Raw genomic sequence first — 20,246 nt, 5'->3', positions numbered from 1 at the left:
TAGATTTATTTTATAAGAGCTTTTTTTTTAATAAGGGATCTAAACCTAATCCTAAGAATAGGGACTATCCTTTCTCTATAGGAGGGGGTAGTATAATAATAAGGTAGAATTACCTACCTATTATTCTATACTAAGTTAGGCCTAATAAAGGCCTAACTTACTTATATATATAGAGAATAGCTTGCCTATAGTTAGGATAGGTATATTCTTCTTATCCTTTTATATAAGACCTATAGGTATAGGAATCTTATCCTTTTCTATACTAACGCGCACTCCTATATGCCCTTAAGTCGTATAGGATACCTTTTGGATGCCCTACCTACCTAAGTTGTTACAAATTTTTACCTACTAGATTCCCTAATATTTTAGTTATAAAATTTTAAATAATAGTCTATATAAGGGGTAATCCTTACTATCGCAATATAATATCTTATCAATATCCCACCATATATATCAACTTATCGGGGTGGGGTAACAGTGTTCACTTTTGCCCCATTCTCGGTTTGCGACACTTACCTATAAAGCTCTTTAATATACTCTATAAGCTTGCTTTCTTGCGTAGTATTAAGTATTTAACTATTTAGTAGAGTAGTAGTGCGTGCCTACTAAATTTTCTAGTAGCGTCTAGATAAGGTTAACTACAAGTAACTATACTTTTCTACTATTTCTAAGTATATAAAATCTTCTCTAAAAGTTAAGGATTTAATTACTACAAGCGCGTTATTAATAGGTGCTATAGTTGTTAAGAAATTTAGTGTTGAAAATTTGGTGATTTTGGTGTTAGTGGGCGCTCGGTGGTGGATCACGTTACCACAGACCCTCTGGCTTACTCGTAAGACTTACGGTACCGTACGATGCCGCGCGAGACGGCCCGCGCACGGTTTCTGGGGCATGCGGCATTTAAAGATCCAAATATTGCTACCGGAGCCCCTATGTGCGAGGGTGTTGAGATTCGTACCACAGTACTAGGTATGCACATGCTTTTTATAAAGATCTCTGGTGAGATGCGTTGCGCAAGGGTAGATTGTACCTAAATTTGGGGTGATTACAAATATGCTAATGTCCACTAATATTTTAGTGAAATATGAACAGCAATCGTGCAATCGTCCACAAAGGCTTCCTTTAGGATACCTGCGCGGTACTACGATCAGAGTCAGAACGGTCACACGCTATTCTGGTATGTAATAGCGGTTCTTGTGATGTTCAGTACCATGTACGTACATATACGAGGCTCGCTCTGGCATCCTACACAATCACTACTGGTCGATCCCTCATGGCCATATCCGCGCCACAACTCCGTTTCAGACTGAACTGCACAAGCACGTCATCCCATTTATCTGGGCCCCTGCACCATATATCCACATATCGCAGATCCCGATCTCCTGATGTCATTGTCATCCCCGTCCGCCCACGCGGACCATGTTTGCTCTTGTCAAATAGCGGCCCAACTGCCTTACTTCGCCACAACAAGAAAAATCAAGCATCAGCTTTTCACAAAATAAACTTTGAGAATACGAATGTAGAAACTCACGATGATAACCTCAACAGACAGTGCGTGGCGTAAACATCAGGTCACATCTGTCATGTCTCGACCGATAGCCATTGGCTTCAAAAGGCTCCATCTTCTCAGGGGTCGTCTCCGGTGCCAAGGTGATGGTAAAGGCGCGGAAGGTGGCGGCCAAAATGAGTCGCATTTGGTACGTGGCCATATTGCCTCCTGGGCAGCGGCGAGCACCGACGCCAAATGGGACCAGTAATTTCTTCTTCTCCGCGAGGTTAGTCTCGTCTAACCAGCGGAGCGGATTGAAACTGTCAAAGTCCGGGAAGAGGTCAGGCCTCTGCCGGCTCATGGACAGAGACTGTGTGGTCACGACCGTACCGGCAGGCAAGAAGTAACCCAGCACATTCAAGCCTCCCTCCGGAATCGCACGGCTTCCCGTAAGGGCAACAGGGGGTCGGAATCGCAGCCCCTCCTTGATACACGCATCTAGGAGTTTGAGCGAGTCAAGATCTTCGTATCCCTCATGGTCTTGCAGCTCCTTTCGCAGTTCCTCTTGGAGTGGCAGATTCTTGGCTAATTCATAGTAGATGAAGGCAAGTGCTGACGAGGTCGTCTCCGTTGCGGCGAGAACTTGGCCTGCCATTTCTGCACTGAGCTCGGGGCTGGACCACGATTGTGTGGGGAACTTGGCAGTATGATCGGTGAATAGCTTATGGATGCTAGGATCCTCGTCGAAGGGAGTGTCTGCTCCTGTTTCTGCTTGCTTACAGATTTCCTCTCCAAGGTCGAAGAGCTTATCACTAGACCGAACACGGTAGCGGGCATGCAGAAAAGGGCTGTATTGCAACCAGGTGAAGAGCCATTCTGGGAGGCAAAGTCGCCAGACGACAAGGAAGTTGTATTCTCCGACTGCACGAGGAAAGTCGCCCGGCTCGAGATCAACATTGGCGCCACCCATGATGACCTGAGAGTTCTTGAGTGTACATATGCGGAGATGATACACAATGTCCTCTGACTTGGCCCCCTCGGACCTGGCAAGATCACGAACCATGGTTTCAATGTTGGTGACAAATACATCATGGCGCAACTTGAGATTCTTAGTCGTGGTAGCAATCATAACTGGGTGGCGTCGGAGCCGTGCAACAGGGTGCTGAGGATAGGTAACGGTCCAGTCATGACCGCCAACACGCAAAGCACGAATCGACGTGGGAGAGGTGTCAAGGTCCTTTCTGACGAAGATTTTCTCCACTGCCTCAGAGTCATTCAGGATGACGAGGTTAGGGCTGATTCTGACAAGGGGGCCGTAGGTTGTCATGAGCTTGTCAGCCTCGAACGAAAGTCGGCCATGCCATCTCTGCCACCGAATCCATGCTGAAGTCGCCGAGCTAATCCGAGGACCTGGGATTGAACTCAGTGGATGGATGTAGGCGTTATACACCATCTTGGTGACCTGAGTGATGACTGCGAGGACGGCGACAGCTACCACCAATTCCCATCGAAACACTGTAGTTGGTCCATGCAGGACAGCAGAATGGAAGACCGAGCCGATGATAGATGATGAGTTGGAGGAGTTGTTGGAGAGCGTGCCCAACTCGCCCAAGGAACTGAGTAAAATCGTCTCATCAGACATAATGACGAACAAGAGTCCAGTGAACAGAATCTGTGAAGAAGCAGACAGTTTTGTCTGTATACTTTCATTTGTTCGAGGATACTATCTCTATTTAAGCTCCACAGGTTCTCTTCCACCAAAAACTCAGCCCTGTAGCAGTACATATCGGCCACTGTGTTGGGGACGGTCCAACAGATATCCGGGTTGGGATGGTCCTTGACCATGGCTGCAGTGACCAGTATCATCTTTTTTAGTAGGTATCAGGTCAACGGCGCGGAGCGTTCTCCAGCTGGTCGTTCAGCCACCCCCTTGGCAACGCTTAGAAGCCTGCTTCACAACGTCAAGGGGAGGCCAATCAAATGTGTAAATGACCATGTTGACGCCGTTCTGGTGCGGTAGGTATACCACCTACGACTTCGCGCCGAGAACGAGAACGAGAAACTTTCGTCGGGCACCCTACGCTTGAGGCTAGAAAAAGATTGGCAGCTCTTGTTTTTGTGCTAGTTCAGGAAGGCCTGTACGCGGTACTGTGCACGTACTACCGTGCTACCATACCTCTCGGAGCATCTGGTGTCTTGGGACATGCACTGGGAACATGCCACACGTGAGGCCAAGATGTGGTCCATAGTGTGCATTTCCATGAGCAACTGCTCATCTACTTGGACATCGAGGCCAAGACATGACACCACCGTCTGTTTCGCTTCGGATATATCATATAAATTGGCCAGTAACAGCTACGCTGATCAAACGCCCAAGAAAAACGGATAGCTCGGGGAAGTGCAATTTGTCGTGGACATGAGGGCCCAGGAGCGACCATGTTGATGATGTTGATGGGCGGCTTCACCGTGTCGAAACGTCACTGGATTGGTATTATTCCGAGTACATATTGGTTTTGCCTGGAGATACCATCGGTGATAGTACGGTCCATGCATATACGATCTGCTTTAATTCCGACCCTCTATGGTAGGAACTATTAGAGTGAGTATGTACTGTAGCAGTGTAGGTGAGTGCAGATTAGACCGTACAATGCAGATCTTCTACAATGTGCCTGCCACAAGTCAGTCGTAACTATATCCTCCCCTTAAATCGTTTTCCTCTCTATAAGGAAATGGAAAGATATTCCTACAGTACACTGTTTCTAAGCTGCATTCACTCACAAGTTCAGCGTCTGGCTACTGTTCAACTTTTGCTCAGGTTTCGACAAGCAAACGGGAAACCAAGTCGGCCCTTTTGTTAGTGTAGCTGTCACTTGTCCCTTCCAGCGGTTCGGTACAAACCGTATTCACTGAAGCTAGAAAGCCTAGTTAGCTCCGGGTGGTGCGAGCCGTCTTATGAACACTATCGCCACAGAACCCAATCGAACTCGGCGTAACAACATCTAGGTAGCCCCAGCCGCAATACGTCGCTGCGGAACCTAATCTGGACCGAAACCGTACCACGCCCAAACCTATTATCGACTGCCTGCTTCTGTCTGTCCGATCTTACAAGATCTACAGTACACCTGTTACATGCGGCTAAGCATGGCAACTTTGACGCACACATGATAGTTTGAGTCGATAGGACTGCCATAGCATAAGTCAGCCATGAGGCCATTGCAGCTTAGGTCCAAATATTGTCTTTTACTTTACACCTATCAAATCACAAGACGGACTCCGCCGCTTGCCGGAACTCCACTCGATGCTGAGAAAGCTTCATGATGAAATAGAGGAATGCATTCGCCTTCGCAGGACACAATGGGTACTGCGCTCCGTAGGGATTCCCTCGGAACTCGCCCCTCAAGAATGGACCACAGGGATTGAAAAGTTTCATATGATTGGGAGAAAGCTCGGATCGGTCAAACTTGGGAATTGGAGAAATCTCGCCAATCGTCCGGGAGCGACCCTGCGGCTGCCCCCCCCCCCCCCCCCACCCACAACCGAACATCGTCCCAAGCGAACTGCTAGGGCTGAAACACTGAACTCTCCCTCAGAGGACCGGACCAGTTTCCGGAATGCTCAATGAATGGGAGGTGTGTTCCTTGAATGGCTGCTTGCATTCATTGTGATGGTGTTTGACACCTATTCTCCGGATCTGCTCATGTACCACGCAATGTGGCTACGTAGGCACCAGGTCTAGATGGTGTGTATTACAAAAGCCGACCTCAAGTATGTCTGCTAACGTGGAGTCTTCACCCCAGTGATCGATCTGAGAGACAGGAAGATAGCTAGATCACCAACCAACGATTGGACCAATCATCTCATCCTCATTGACAATCATGCCCAAAATTTCCCCTTGGGGAATCATACAGCTAGCCTCATGCATGAAAGGACTGGGCAAAGACTTACTGGTATAGATTAACTGCAGATACTCACATGAGCTAGTCGGTTGAGTTGGGGTAGATCATAATATCAGGCCATTCTCCTTCACAGCTTTCGCTGTACTTACCACTTATCCCGAGGCAATTTCAGCCCGTAGGAGTACGGTGGCCACAATCCAAGTCCCTGATAGCCAACATGACCTCTGTTGTTATGTAAGAGCAATACGCAGTGTTCGCGCTATACCCCCAGATGGCGAAAGGATCCGTAGTACAGGACAAGGGGGGGGGCTGGGAAAAGTTGTCTCGTTGAACCAGCGGGACACTGGAAGAAGGGTATCCTTCAGCCCTCGACGGGATAATTACACTCGCCAAAATGCTAACTTGGGAGAACTTCGTAGCCAAGCCACTTCTCTCAATTTGATAAGGGGTTCAGCCTGCGAGATAAATAAGAGAAGTAGCTTTATTTGAAACGATAGGGCTGGGTGAGATGGACTTGTATGGCTTGCATTCCGGTAAAGTATGTTCATTTTTCTGTTTCGATTCTGTGCTTTGGTTTGGCTGTCCAACAGCTTTTCACATCCCATTACTCCTGACCAAAGATGAAAACCCGCTGTACATACTCTACAGAGACGCTATATGGTATGCCTGTCCGGTATCCAGACCACAGGGATGTCAGTAGCGGATCTAGAGGTGATCTTGTGGCCAGTGATGGCCACGTCTTTCCACTGGAGAGCAGCACAATTGAGGGTACCCTTGAACTTGTGGCAGTCGTTGCCAGTGAACACCACATAGCCGAGCCCAGACCCAACGTCTGCAGTGTGCTCTGGCACACTTGTGCCCTCAGTCATGGGGGTGCCGCTCCATTGTAGCCAGAATTTCGGTGACCGGAAACTGTTCTTATCAAAGGTGCTGAAGCGATCTGTTGCAAAAGTATTCTGGTCTGGATCCCCCTCACTGTCCTCGGGAAGACTGTCGATCGTTGGAGCATCTGTGTCTTCTTCGATCCCATCATCTTCCACATCGGCCACCGTCCTCTGCAAGCTAGCTCGACTCGCGGCCAATATAACGGCTGCATTGAGGACGAATGGCAAGACCAATTTGCCAATCACGCCCTCCCCATTCTCAGTTAGGCGGTAAAACTCGAGGCCGGAACTCTGATCAGACAGATTTTTTGCCGAGGTATCTATTCGCTTTTGCCATGCTGCACATTTGACCGAGTAGCTACCAAACACTTTTTGAACATCAAAGGCTTTGGTGCGAGACGACTTGCCGTGACCGCCCACACGGTTATGCATGTGGCGCGTGGAGAATGCTGCGTCTTGCCAGTCGTCGCCCATTGTTGGGGGAGGTCAGAGAAAACAGTTGGAAGTTGTATTTGGCTTTTGCTTGGGGCTGCTCGGCTGTGGCTGGTTACAGGATCTCGGGATGTACAGTGTTGCGGTCGTCTGGGCTAAGTTAAGCAATATAAAGGCTGACGTCATGGAGAGCGGCACACCCAGGTACATGGATGTAACTTAAACGGGAGGTCAGCATTCTTAAAATGAGGTTCATTGAGCTAGGTCAGAGTGCCAATGGTAGTGTTTTTTTTTTAAAAAAAAGTATGGCATCGAACTTGTTCTACACACACATGTTGTTGCCTCAACTACAGCACAATGTGTAGTCTTAGAGTGGATGAACCATTCACTCTTGATCCTGGTGGCATGTTCAGTGTTCATTTTTGTAAGACACGTGCTCCATGTTCAAGACCAAAGGAGGGTTTTGTGCGATGTATCATGGTAAGCACTAAGGATACACAGCCGCAACAGCGCCGGGAGTAGGTAGGTACCTGGAGCCTTGACTCTCGAGTTGCCAGTGCCCCGACCTAGATTAAGGTTTACCAATGCTTATATTGATACTGAGAAGCAGATCTTGTCTTGTCGCGTGGAGGAGTTGGTACGGTATGCACATATGCAGGCTACCTACCTAACCCTGGTCCAAGGTTGCGACCCACCTGCAAGGTACTGTGCACGTTCAGGGTACCATGAAGACCGGCGCACGTGAACAGGCGTCGCCAAGAAACCCTGCACATCGCGAATCGCATCGAAATCGCCTGGAACCCGCATCCCTTGCCTCACCAACCCAAATAATGCCGCCAAAAGGGTCTAGAAAATCAACAACTTCACAGCCAGCATTAAACAAGACCCTAGTCCTTGACAATGGCGCATATACGCTCAAGCTTGGCCTGGTAGCGAGCGGATCCAGTCCCGGCTATGACGATTGTACTGTGACGCCCAACTGCATCGCGCGCAGCACACGCGACAAGTGCACATATCTCGCTTCCGAACTGGACTCCTGCAAGGACTTTGGGGAGCTGGCATTTCGAAGGCCGGTGGAGAAGGGATTCATTGTTAATTGGGAGGCTGAAAAGGCGATTTGGGAGCATGAATTCATGAGCGGTAGTGCGAGGGAGGGGTTGAGGGTGGGTATGCATGTTGCGCGCGAGCAAATGAAGAATTCAGGCTGATTGCTGTATAGTGTGACCCAAAAGAGACAAATCTGCTACTGACAGAGAAGCCGAATTGTCCCAAGGAGCTGCAGAAGAATTGCGATGAGATTGTCTTTGAGCAGTTTGAATTCGCATCGTATTATCGCCATGTTGGCGCGGTACTGAACGCCTACCATGCTCCTAATGCAGTTGATTCTACTGTAAAACCTCAGGAATGTCTTCTTGTCATCGACACATCATATTCGGACACGACGATCCTGCCCATCTACAATGGCAAGCTGATTCAGTCTGCTGTTCGGCGTCTTACCGTAGGAGGAAAGCTGCTCACCAACTATCTCAAAGAATTGTGCTCGTTACGTCACTACAACATGATGGAGGAAAGCTATCTACTCAACGAGATCAAGGAAGCAGTATCTTACATAGTGCCCTCGACGCAGGAATTTGCGCGGAACCTAGAGCAGACTTGGAAGGGTCGGGTAGGCGACAGGAGGGAGCTCAGCTCGGATGTCGTTGTCGATTATGTGCTGCCGGACTATGAAAACTCGATACATGGCTACGCGCGACCTCACGATCCTGCAGCACGACTACGCATGCAACGTGGAGTGCAATCGTTGCAAGGACCACGCGAAGACGTGCTAGCTCTGGGCAATGAACGATTTGCAGTACCCGAGCTCCTGTTCAACCCTACAGACATTGGCATACAGGAAGCCGGCCTCGCAGGCGCAGTCATGGAGTCGCTCAGTGTGCTTCCGGAAGCGCTGAAGATTGGCATGCTGGCAAATATCGTGGTTGTAGGCGGGAACAGCTTGATCAAAGGGTTTGTGGAGAGGTTGGAGGCAGACGTCAGGGCGCTCGTACCTGCACAGTACATGGTGGTCGTCACCAGGGCAGAGGATCCAATCAAGCACACTTGGTTGGGGGGTGCGCGCTTTGCCAGTCAGCCCGAGTTGTTGCGGGAGGCTGTGGTGACAAAGGCGGAGTATGAAGAGAAGGGGTCTACATGGCTGGCGAAGAGATTCTCATGACGTGCTATGTCAATGTAGTCATAGATAGAACGTGCAGTATGACCACTTCAAAATCAAAAGCGAATCCCGATTTGCGATATTCTGCCATTTCGACAATAGTGATGGTGGTGATGGTTCTCAATGAAGTAATGATCTAGTTTCGGGGCTACTGCTGTGGTGATTGGCCAATGGACGGAGCCTTGGCACTCTGTCGACGACATGTCGATGAGAATTTCCCCACGAGCTTGCATTGCCAGCCCATCGCGACCGCCATGCGCCGAATACCGCGCCCCTTGCGGGCAATCGAGCCTCCAAATTCACTCGTCCTGCCACGCCGGCCGCCATTCTGGTCCAGTTGTCCCGCTTCCGCCGTGGGCTCTGCCGCCGCCTTCTCCACGAGCACGGCACGCGGCTTCCTCGTGCCCGCGGGCAAGCAAGATAAGAAGAAGCACCAGCAGTTTGTACGGCGCTGGCAGAAGAGGCTGCTGGGTGACTCGGAACCCATTGGCGCTCACGTCGACCCCTACGACCCAACGTCGCCTGTCCGCATTGCTCCCGAAGACCAGGGCGAGTATGAGGAGGTACTCGACGATGTCTCTGTGCAGCCGAGAAAGAAGGCCGTCTACCAGCCAGTGACACGAGTGTACCGACCAGCCAGCTCGGCGCGTCGTTTACCGCGCGTGGGAGACGACGAGTGGCTGCGGCAGCGCCTCGAGGTCGACATGGCACGAGAGTATGAGAAGCTCACGCTGCGCACCTACACGCCGCTTTCGCTCGACATGGCCACCGATATCGAAGGGCTGACGGGCACTCCCTACACGCTGCGTGACGAGAATCTGCTGTTGGCTCAGCAAGTCCACAACGCCACCGGTCGGCCATATACACACTACAACTTTGGTCTGTACCGCAAAGCCGCCAACACCACCCGCGAACTGCGTCATCGGTTTGAGCGTGCCGTGGCCGAAGTTTATGCGTTGCGACATGCGGGCTTGAGCATGGATCTTACCAGGCTCCCCCATGGCGGTGTCTACGAGGCCCCGCCATGGGTGCAGGACATCAAGCTATATAAAACTGACGGTGGCAGGCTCGCCCTAGCATATCCCCATTACAAGAGCGCAGAAGAGTTTCTGAACCTCTTGCAAACAGCACCGAGACTTGAAGAGAGCGTGCCTGAAACCGACGACCTCCTGTTCGATGGCGCTGAAGTGGAAGCTGAAGCTGAAGCTGAAGCCGAGGCCATAGATGTGCTGGAGCCCGTTGTACCACACGAGGAGCCGCCTACTATGGATCCTGCAACCCCTGCTTTCAAGAGAGCAGCTGTGGTCAAGGTGGACGCTGAGAAAAAGTTTGATTTCATGTCAAACCGCCCAGTCCCGCGTGCAAAGCCAGTGCAACAACAGGAGCCAGTGCAACAACAGGAGCCAGTGCAACAACAGGAGCCCGTAGAAGAGGTCAAGACTCAGGAACCTGTCGTCGCCGACGTGATTGTTGAAGAGGTCACTGCTGTGCCAACTTCTGAGCCAGTATCGTCTGAATCAATAGCCGCTGAAACGACAGCACCTTCCACAACCCCCGCCACAGAAGAAGCCGCACTCCCCTCAACAGACGCCCCTGCCTCGACAACAGCCGCGGCCCAGGTTGAAGCCGGCCCTGATGCGTCCACGGTAGAAGAGATCCACTGGCGAGATGTCCGCATCAACAACGTAGCTATCAAATTCGCTGTAGGTAAACCCCCCTTTAATAGAAACCAGCACCCACTAACCCCACCAGCTCTTCAAACGCATATACCAACTCACCTCGCTCCGTATCCCCGACGCTCACTTAGCCGCCACCCACACCCTCGGCGACCTATACGGCCACCTCTGCACCGCCGCCAAGCCCAAGCCCACAACCCTTCATTCCGCCATCTTCATCGAAGGCCAAAAAGCCCGCGAGCGCGCCAAACACCAACGCGCCAATAGCACCACCCGCCAGAAAGCCAACCTCGGCGATCTCATCAGCCTCGGCAACGTCGAGATTCGTCGCACGAAACCGACCAAGATGGAGAAGCAGACAAAGTCGGGTCTGGACAAGGTGGTGCAGTATGCGCTCTGGGAGCGTGGCCTGCGCACCTCGGGACGCAAGCGTGGTGTGCGAAGTCGGAGGGCTAGTGGCGGCAAGGCGCGCACGTCGAACAAGGTGGGTACGAGGGCCCCTGATTTGGGTCGGTTGATTAGTAGTGCGGGAGCGGAGTATCTGGCGAAGAAGACTGAGGAGTTGAAGCAATAGGGGCCGGGAGTGGGGGGGTGGGATGGAGTCAGAGTAAGAGGGACGCGGGGTTGAATTGCGATTTGAACAATTTTCAACGCGTAACTTGGGGACGTGGTGGTTGTCTCCCCGAGTTTAAAGCTGTTTGTATGATTATGTGACATGCATGCATTATCTGCGTCTTTGATCTCTCTCTGAGTTGTCTCTCTCTGGCTTGATCTATCTGCATCTCTGTCAGTAAATATTCAACATTAAACACTAAACCGCCAACTCAATGCCTTCATACCCTCATCATACCCTCAACACATCCAAATTCTTATATCACATCAAACTCCTCATCTCCCACCAGCCCCCAAACACAAACTTCAAATAAACGCCAAAGACCAGATGTACCCACGACTCGTGTGACACTCTTAGATAGAGCGCTGGTAAGCCAATGAATCCCAAATCCAATTCATTCATTTTTTTTGGGAGAAAGAAAGGGGAGGGGAGGTTACACGCATGACACGCACGACATAGCATAGCATAGCATAGGAAAGCAAAGCAAAGTAAAGCCGATCCTAAGTAGAGTACTACATAGGTAGTTAGCTATAATCCCTAGTATACGATTATAAGATCAAGTATAATATTCCAAGAAAGAAGAAAATCGCCCCTACCGGTACTCCCCCATCCCCTTCCAACAACCCACCCGACAAAACCCGACAAACCCCCCCAAAAAACCCCAAAAACACCACCCCTCCTCCCCCTCCTCCCCTTCCTCATAGCTAACTAGCAAGGCAACCAGAGTAGCCTGACATCACCCTCACACCATCAATCACAACCACATGCACACCAAACTCACCGACTCTCCAAAAAAAAACGCTCCGATGAAAATTTCATCTTATTCACCGAGAAAGTTTATCGGTATTGTGTTCGAGCTTCCGCCCACCATCGGCGGATATATTGAATAATTGCTTGGCGGGTAGACGGGTATCCCACCTCTGCCCCGCCAGCAACCCCCCCACCCCCACCAGCATCACGTTCACGTTCACGTTTGGTTGCACGGCTTGCAAGGGGGCGGAATTCGTGTTAATCAGAGGAAATTAGCTGCTATCTACAGTGGGGTTTTACGCCTTGATGCTCGGAATATACATGTTTTGCAGCTCCCCCCCAAAAAACGAAAAAAATAAAAGCACGGACAGCAGCTACATAGGGTATTCTGAAGAGCGTTGATGCAGGTCAGATTTTGATTGCATGGGCGAGGGCTCGTGCCTTCGGGGTATAACATTGCACGTTTTCATAGACGCGTAGCGCATGCTGCCCTTCTTATTCATCCCCCGCTGCAAGCCGTCATGTTGGGGGCACGGATTAGGTCCCAAACGCCAGTGTGGGTAATGCATCTGCTCGAGTCTATGCCGGATCCCGGATGACTCCTGCAGATGCTCAAAAGGAAGCCAAAGGAGAATTGGAGTGTTGGGGCAGGGTCATCTCGGTTGAGGTGAATCTACTGCTTGATTTCGTAGGTGCGGCGGAACATGCCGTCGATGCCGGTGAGGTAGTATGTGCCCGGGAAAAGGGTATCGGCGCTACCCTTGGGGGTGTAGTCCTTCTTCAGGTGAGCCTGCTCACGAAGGTTGCACATCTGGGGAGTAGTATCAGTCATGTGTTCGAAGCCTACAAAAGAGACCAAATCTTACCTCGTCGTACACTTCTGGGCCAACCACCCGCCTCTTCTCCAGACGGCTCTGAATGTCGAGCTGCTTGGCAATGTTCTCGGTGCTGCCAGTGATCTTGAAGGAGAACAGCGAGGATGCGAGTCCACTTCCGTAGCTGAACAAACCAATAGTCTTGCCCTGCAGGTCCTGGCTGCTGATGTTGGCCAATAAGCTGCACAAGCTTCCGTAGACACTGCCACAGTACATGTTGCCGCATTGGGTCGGGACCTGGATACTGGGTTGGACGCGGGAGGCGAATCGCTTCTTCGCGAGCCCCATGAACGTCTTTTCGACCGTCTTGTCTGTAACGGAAGTGGCATAGTCCAGATCACGCAGCTCGGCGGGCACGTCGGCGAAGATTGGGTTGGATGGGTTTGTGAGATAATCGTTGTAGAGCATGCGCGCATAAGACTTGGACACGAGCTTGCAGGTTGGTGCGTGGAAAGCCATGTAGTCGAAGCGGTCAAGCGGTGTCTCCTGGCCTTGGGCATGGCCATTGGCGCCATTTTGTTGCGACTTGAGAGTCTCCTCCCGTGCGTTGTAGGCCTTGTAGCATGCATCAACAGCCTCGGTGTAGCAGCGGACGGAGAAGTGACCGTCCACGATAGGGTACTCGCTCGTGAAGTCGGGCTTGTAAAAGTCGTAGGCGTGCCTGATGTAGGAGCCACGGAGGCCAGCGTTCATGACAATGGGTGCGTTGGGGCCAATGAGCATGGCAACGCAGCCAGCACCACCGGTCGGGCGGGCGTTGCCCTTCTTGTAGAGGGCGATGTCACCAGCGACAACCACAGCGTCACGACCATCCCATGCCGAGGATTCGATCCAGTTGACCGAGTTAAACAGGGCGTTGGTGCCGCCGTAGCAGGCATTTACGGTGTCAACCCCCTCGACATTGTAGTTGCCAGACTCCTCAAACAGCTGCATGAGCACCGACTTGACCGACTTGGACTTGTCCAGCAGCGTCTCGGTGCCCACCTCGAGGCGGCCAATGTTCTTGGGGTCGATGCTGTACTTGCGAAACAGCGAGGAGACGGTTGTCAGGGCGAGCGAGTACATGTCTTTCGGCGCATAAAGTCAATTGCGGGGTCTTTTGCAAAATGCCCGCTGCGGGGTCCAGGGCAAAACTCACCCTCACGATCGTCGCAAAAGGACATCTTGGTCTGGCCGAGGCCGATTGTGTACTTTCCCTGAGAGACGCCATCAAACTTCTCGAGTTCGGCCTGGTCGACACACTGAAGGGCTCACAGGTCAGTAAAAATGGCCGATGAGCAGATATCGGCTAGAAGGGGAAGGTGCAGGAGGATGTGTGTGGGTGTGTGGCGCGTAGGGAGGATTGCTGACTTGCCTGGCTTGGGAAGTACAGCTCAATGGCCTTGATACCGATGTTGGAGGGGCGGGCTGCCATGGTTGCGCTCAAGTGTGTGTGTGAGAGAGAGTGAGAGAGTGAGAGATAGTGTGTGTGCGTGTGAGTGTATGTGAGTGTATGTGAGTGTGAGTGTGAGTGTGAGTGTGTGTGTGTGTGAGAAAGGGGGATGGAATGTGAAGAAGGCAGGAAGAGGGAAGAAGATAAAGGAGGGGTCGATGGTCAATCACACCGCCGGTTTAAGTACTGCAAGAGGACTGTTCTACTGGGAGTGTTATGTACGCGGGCGACTTGGGCAAGGTGCGGTCAAGTAGCAGCGATCGTTCGTGGCAATGCTTGCTGGCAGCGAATGTCTTTTGAGTAGAAAAAAGGGTTGACAGTTGACTGGTTGTGTACAACGCTTTCTAGCTCCCAACAACGCCAACTTGCCGCGAATGCGGAACTGTTGTTCATTTTCCTTGATTTGCATCTGCATTGCCTGTCCACTGTTGTACTTGTGAAAATCTGCCTTTACCTCGTCTCCACTCGCAGCTTGGAAAAGTTGGACAAAAGACCTCATGTGATAGACTCGAGTAGTTCGAAGCCTGCTTGCTCCCCTTTTTTTCCTTTTTCTGCCATGGACAAGTTCTTTGCAGGGGGCCCACCGTAGTCGGAGCATCCTCTTGTCAAAGGACCCTGCCAATCCCTGTCACATCAAGGAAAAAGTTCGTCACGCGAGAGCCAATCGGCGTTGGGCTTGGCATGCAGGGCGACCACCTTCCACCTATGTCGCCATTCCAAGTCTGGCGCTAGTGCAGGAACCCAACGCCATGGCCCGGGTCGTGGACTGTTGTCTCCACGTAACTACCTACATACTCCTAGATTCTATAGTCTATCTTATATGCTACGCGTTCGAGACCTCTGGAGTAGAGTAAGACTAGTAACGAGCAACGTGTTGCAGGACCAAGTAGGAACAGCGTAGCGTGACATGTATCTCGGTATGAAATCTTCGAGACCACATGGAGTAGAACCTATACCATCTCAAATGCGTTTGGCAGATACGCATTATCGACGCTCATCTGTTTCGAATGAGCACGGTGTTCAGCATAGGTACGGTACTATGATGGCGTGTATATCACCAGTTCTTGAAACTACTTCATCTATACGACTGGACCTAATGAGCGTCAAATGTCACTCTAGCTGAGAAGGACATCCTACACTCGGACCGTTTCAACAAGAGAAACCAATATTCTTGACCAAAGAGGAGCCGGTTCAGAATGATTTCGTAACGTCTAGTCAACGATAGAAAATAACATAATGGCCATCCAAATTTGAATGGATTGTCCAGCCGGCCAGATCAAGCATGTATACGTCTGTTGTTCCACCCGAACCTCTGCCACATCCCCTCATTGCATAACTCCAAACACCATCTCACAGTCTTATGCTCATCTCATAGTAGCCAAACACCCCCACATCATACAAGCGTGCCATCAGGCTCACCCGGTAACCTCTTGACTCGCCTCTGTTCCCAGTCTTCGAGGTCTTTTGCTTGTAATCTCTGCAACACCCACTCAGTGACCTATCCTACACCCCGTCTACACAGTCCACTTACATAATATTCATCCTTCATGTTCACTTTCCGTCTCTCGCCTCGTAGGCCCATGGCCTCTTCCTGTGTAATCTGTTGGTTCTTGCGATCATAGCGTTCGTATCGCAACGCCGTCGCCGGCGTGAGCATGAAGCTCCCTGCCACAATGGTGCTGATAAAGGGCAAGCCAAAGAGTAGGAAAGGGTGTTTATGTAAAGCTTTGCGGTATCTGGCGGCTAGAGAGTTGGGAAGAGTGGCGGCAAAGGACTTGGAGGCGAAAGGACCCGGCATCGCGGTGGTGGTATTGGCCTGACTCCGGATGCGATAGAGTCGTCTAGGTTGAAATGAACTACTCTAGCAGTGATAGCTCAAATTCAAGTCGTGGGCGGAGTCTCGCGGCCAGTTGGCTGTTGCTCGCATTGCGGAGGGTTGCGCTTTCCCGGCAAGCCTACGGTAACGTGATCCACCACCGAGCGCCCACCCCCACCGAGCGCCCACCAACACCAAAATCACCAAATTTTTAACACTAAATTTCTTAATAACTATAGCACCTATTAATAACGCACTTATAGCAATTAAATCCTTAACTCTTAGAGAAGATTTTATATACTTAGAAATAGTAGAAAAGTATAGTTACTTATAGTTAACCTTATCTAGATACTACTAGAAAATTTAGTAGGTATATACTACTACTCTACTAAATAGTTAAATACTTAATACTATATAAGAAAATAAGCTTATAAAGTATATTAAAGAGCTTTATAGGTAAGGATTACCCCTTATATAGACTATTATTTAAAATTTTATAACTAAAATAATAAGGAATCTAGTAGGTAAAAATTAGGTATAGCGCTTTATTAACTACTATAATATTAATCTTATCTCCTATTAGGCTACTAGGCTTAATTATAACTACTTTAAAGCTAATTCTACCTTTAAGTATAGCTTATACTTTAAGCTTTTATACTAAAAAATAGAGTAATATAATATTAAGAGTTAGTATATCTATAATATAAATAAGAAGGGTTTTCTTATTAAAGTACTATTAAAAACTAAATATATATTTAATAAGAGCGCTTATAAGTAGAGAAAGATTAGAGCTATACTCTAGGATAATAATAGGGAGTAGATTACTACTATAGCTTATATATACGCTAATAGTACTACTCTTACTCCTACCCTTATTTATTAGTTCTAATCTAGAGCTCTATAAGATACCTAGTTATAAGATTTTAACCTATTATAATACTAAGCTTTCTTTATAAGATTACTAAGTAGGTAGATAAGCTATACCCTAGGGGTATCCTAGCTTAAGGAGGTATTTAATTATAAGATAAAAGCTAAAGCTTATACTTTATACTAGCTCCTTATCCTTAATAGCTATAAATCTTATATAATAATAGAGTTTATTAAGTACTATAATAAATATAAGATCCTACTTATAATATATCCCCCTTATAGCACTTATACCCTTTAGCTACTTAATATTATAGTATTTGCTCCCTTTATAGCTTTATATAAAGCTTAACTATCTAGTTTTCTAAATAGCTCCTAAGGGCTTATAAGTATTACTAAGAGGGATTTCTACTAGTTATTTAATACTATATAGAGTAATACCTTTAAGGAAAAGCTAATATTAATAGCTTTTAAAGTAATAAGTATCTTACTACTTAACCCTAATATTATCCTTTTAAGGTTTAAAGTACCTATAAATAATAGTAACTAGCCTTCTTTAAGTAATAGTATAACCTTAATATTAAGTATAAGTAATTAGAGAAAGATAGAGTAGTTACTCTATAATACTATAATTAATATCTATAATAAATAGTTAAAGAAGCTTAGCTAGATAATCTATACTATATTAGTAAGAAATACTCTACTTAGCTATAAAAATAAACACCTAAGGGCTGCCCTAGCTAATAAGAAGAAGCGTAGGAAGCGTAGTAAACCTCTATTATTACCCCCTAATAATAATTATAGTAGTAGTGCCTAATTTATTTTACTATTAAAGGTAGAGCAAGTATTTAAGCTCTAGGAGTAAAAGAACCTTAAAGAATAGGAGCTATAATACTAAAAAAGTAAGGTAATTAAGCTTTATAAGTAATAAAAGCTTACTAAAGCTTAACTTATAAAGAAGTATTACCTAAATTAAGTAATTACTAAAAAAGAGTAGGAGAAGAAAGCTACCTAAAAAGCTACTACATGTAATAAGTAGAAAACTACTAAGTAACTAGAAAAGTAACTCTAAAATAATATTAAAATATCCTAAATAGGTAAGAGGTAAATCCTTAAGCCTCCTACTATTATACTAGCTAAGGTAGTTAATAAGGAGCTAGTAGAAGAGGATATAGTAGTAGAGGCAACTTTATAGTATAGGCGCCTAATTAGACCCCCTAAAAAGCTGCTTATATAATCTAAAATATTTAATCTACTCTAATAGATCTAATAATTATAACTCTAAGAAATCTTATAATAATAGCTATTATAGGTGGCGTAATATCCTTATTTAGTGGGTGGTGGATTTTAGTGTTGGTGGGCGCTCGGTGGGGGTGGGCGCTCGGTGGTGGATCACGTTACCGTAGGCTTGGCAGTCTCGTGATTGCGCGACCTCCCGTCGACGCGCTTTCACGTCACCCCACCTACGCACACGTGCATCGGACTATCATCTCTTCAACTCGCCCAAATCACCTCGCCGCCTCCACCATACTCTGGATCCAAGCAAGTGGCTCTCCAACTTGCCCATCTGCACACAAGACTTTCCCTCACGCTTTCGACAGGCAACCCAACTACAGCTATCTACGCCTCTGCGCTTCGTCATACCACAATAGATTGCCCGAAACAAAAGCACTAATTTTTCTACTCGAAATGCTGCAGTAGTAACCGCCATCATGGCCCGCAAAGGCGGGAACTCGATGCAACCGCCACCCCCACCCAAAGGAACTACGAACACACATGTGAATGGTCCTTCGCCTCCATCTACAATTGCTGCTCAGATTCTGCACAACGCTTCCAATGTTCATACTCGACACGGTGCGCAAGCCAAAGTTAGCTTTGGAGAGCTAGTCAAAGAATTCCTGCAGCACCCAAACACAGATGAGTCTGATTCTCAACTGGTTGCACTAATAAGTGTCATATCTGAAGCTGGATTGGAGGGCCTGTATAAAGATGACCCCTTTGCCCAAGACCAACAGCGGCAGCAGAGTGTCGACAGTATCGATGCGTTGAAAATCATTATAAAACAAAAGCCTCATTTGCTCATGAGTATCAAAGATGGTGACGAACAAGGAGGTCCTCGGCCACGGCTTCTCCTCTGGCTTTTCCCCAAATTACTGCGCCTATTGACGCATAAAACATTGCGCTTCATTCACCAACCTGCACAGGAGCTTCTTGAACTCTGTCTGGGAGCCCTCGTTCAAACATCCGCGCTTTGGCGACAGGCAAGGGTAGCCTTGCGGTTGTACAAGTCTTGTGTTCAAAGTACGTACCGACCGACCTCGAATTACGTTGCTAATGGTTGTGCAGCCATGCTAGTCGAATTGAAGTGTCTAGATGATATATCATCTTTGCGCGGACACAAATTCAGCATTACCGTGCCACCGTCAAAATGCATAGGCGAGTTTTGGCCAGAGAGCCAACAATTCGTGGCGTTACCCCATGATTTACAGACAGGAATTACTTCACCACTTACGTGCATTTATGTTGGGCTCAGAATTCTGCATGCGCTAGTAGCTGCTACACGTTTGGAGGTCCGAAAGCAGGCAGGCTCGGCCTCATTCGAGCCTGAACTACTCTGGGCGCTCGATAGTACTATTGTGCTATGGCAAGTCTTCCGGAGGTGGACGACAAATTCTGACAAGCAGCCTTTGGGTGATGAGATTGTGATGCTGTACCTACATCTAATCGAAGCATTGGCCATTCCCCTTGGAGGTCCTGGTGACTATTTTCCGAACTCACCAAAAGCCGGCCAAGCTCTCGTCAAGAGTCTAACCAACTTTACTGAGCAGGAATATATTTCGACCATGTCAGAATCAAACCAGTCACACTTAGCTTCATTGTTAACACGTTTACGAAGCAGTCTATTATCTAGAACATCTTGCAATTTGGTTCTCCGAGCACGACAAGCCAAAAGTCGGCCTATTACCCTAGATATCCTAGAGGCAAATATCTATCAAGTATGTCAGTCGACCGAGCTTCTCTTAGCCCTCCACAGAGATTTGCAGGTAAGGCCCAGGTCAGCCATCATCGTAGTAGTCAACTGACCATCCATAGCTCGCACTGTGTTTGTGGACCTCTCCAGGGGACTGGCCAATTGAAGTGGCAGATCTTCGTCAAGACCTATGTGACAATGGGGCAAAGAGTTTTTCCGCTGCTCAAATTGGACTCCAGTCATATCCAGTCTTCCAAGAGTTCAAAATATCAAATTTTTCCGATGGTGACAGGCCAGTTAAGCGACGTAAAACACAGCCTGAGCCCGTAGAAG

General features: G+C 48.5%; 8 protein-coding genes across 8 annotated transcripts; 3 read left to right on the top strand and 5 right to left on the bottom strand.

Moving 5' to 3' along the window:
* Nucleotides 1-1,541: 1,541 nt before the first annotated feature.
* Nucleotides 1,542-3,131, bottom strand: IAQ61_002947 (uncharacterized protein; the record flags this gene model as incomplete). The annotated part of the gene is made up of 1 exon (XM_003843252.1): nucleotides 1,542-3,131. One exon carries the CDS (start codon nucleotides 3,129-3,131, stop codon nucleotides 1,542-1,544), a length of 1,590 nt encoding a protein of 529 aa, XP_003843300.1.
* Nucleotides 3,132-4,614: 1,483 nt separating this feature from the next.
* Nucleotides 4,615-5,046, bottom strand: IAQ61_002946 (uncharacterized protein; the record flags this gene model as incomplete). The annotated part of the gene is made up of 2 exons (XM_066095770.1): nucleotides 4,753-5,046; nucleotides 4,615-4,672 (listed from the first exon to the last, which is right to left on the bottom strand). Exons 1-2 carry the CDS (start codon nucleotides 5,031-5,033, stop codon nucleotides 4,615-4,617), a joined length of 339 nt encoding a protein of 112 aa, XP_065954606.1. The 5' UTR covers nucleotides 5,034-5,046.
* Nucleotides 5,047-6,038: 992 nt separating this feature from the next.
* On the bottom strand, nucleotides 6,039-6,743 carry IAQ61_002945 (uncharacterized protein; the record flags this gene model as incomplete). The annotated part of the gene is made up of 1 exon (XM_003843254.1): nucleotides 6,039-6,743. The coding sequence occupies one exon, from the start codon at nucleotides 6,741-6,743 to the stop codon at nucleotides 6,039-6,041; it is 705 nt and encodes a 234-aa protein (XP_003843302.1).
* Nucleotides 6,744-7,531: 788 nt separating this feature from the next.
* IAQ61_002944 (uncharacterized protein) lies at nucleotides 7,532-8,916 on the top strand (the record flags this gene model as incomplete). The annotated part of the gene is made up of 2 exons (XM_003843255.2): nucleotides 7,532-7,864; nucleotides 7,921-8,916. 2 exons carry the CDS (start codon nucleotides 7,532-7,534, stop codon nucleotides 8,914-8,916), a joined length of 1,329 nt encoding a protein of 442 aa, XP_003843303.2.
* A 251-nt stretch (nucleotides 8,917-9,167) lies between these two features.
* Nucleotides 9,168-11,163, top strand: IAQ61_002943 (uncharacterized protein; the record flags this gene model as incomplete). Its single annotated transcript, XM_003843256.2, has 2 exons — nucleotides 9,168-10,616; nucleotides 10,666-11,163. 2 exons carry the CDS (start codon nucleotides 9,168-9,170, stop codon nucleotides 11,161-11,163), a joined length of 1,947 nt encoding a protein of 648 aa, XP_003843304.2.
* A 972-nt stretch (nucleotides 11,164-12,135) lies between these two features.
* On the bottom strand, nucleotides 12,136-14,730 carry ERG13 (3-hydroxy-3-methylglutaryl coenzyme A synthase). The gene is made up of 4 exons (XM_066095769.1): nucleotides 14,585-14,730; nucleotides 13,966-14,068; nucleotides 12,819-13,894; nucleotides 12,136-12,763 (listed from the first exon to the last, which is right to left on the bottom strand). The coding sequence occupies exons 1-4, from the start codon at nucleotides 14,672-14,674 to the stop codon at nucleotides 12,626-12,628; spliced, it is 1,407 nt and encodes a 468-aa protein (XP_065954605.1). The 5' UTR covers nucleotides 14,675-14,730; the 3' UTR covers nucleotides 12,136-12,625.
* A 532-nt stretch (nucleotides 14,731-15,262) lies between these two features.
* On the bottom strand, nucleotides 15,263-16,207 carry COX16 (Cytochrome oxidase assembly). Its single transcript, XM_003843258.2, has 2 exons — nucleotides 15,791-16,207; nucleotides 15,263-15,736 (listed from the first exon to the last, which is right to left on the bottom strand). The coding sequence occupies exons 1-2, from the start codon at nucleotides 16,055-16,057 to the stop codon at nucleotides 15,653-15,655; spliced, it is 351 nt and encodes a 116-aa protein (XP_003843306.1). The 5' UTR covers nucleotides 16,058-16,207; the 3' UTR covers nucleotides 15,263-15,652.
* Nucleotides 16,208-18,654: 2,447 nt separating this feature from the next.
* On the top strand, nucleotides 18,655-20,025 carry IAQ61_002940 (uncharacterized protein; the record flags this gene model as incomplete). Its single annotated transcript, XM_066095768.1, has 1 exon — nucleotides 18,655-20,025. One exon carries the CDS (start codon nucleotides 18,655-18,657, stop codon nucleotides 20,023-20,025), a length of 1,371 nt encoding a protein of 456 aa, XP_065954604.1.
* Nucleotides 20,026-20,246: the final 221 nt, after the last annotated feature.

The sequence above is a fragment of the Plenodomus lingam genome, assembly GCF_022343315.1.
Source record: "Plenodomus lingam strain CAN1 chromosome Unknown contig_14, whole genome shotgun sequence".
Classification (NCBI taxonomy): domain Eukaryota; kingdom Fungi; phylum Ascomycota; class Dothideomycetes; order Pleosporales; family Leptosphaeriaceae; genus Plenodomus; species Plenodomus lingam.
Note: the sequence above shows the minus strand (reverse complement) of the source record. Positions and strands in the feature narration are given on the sequence as shown.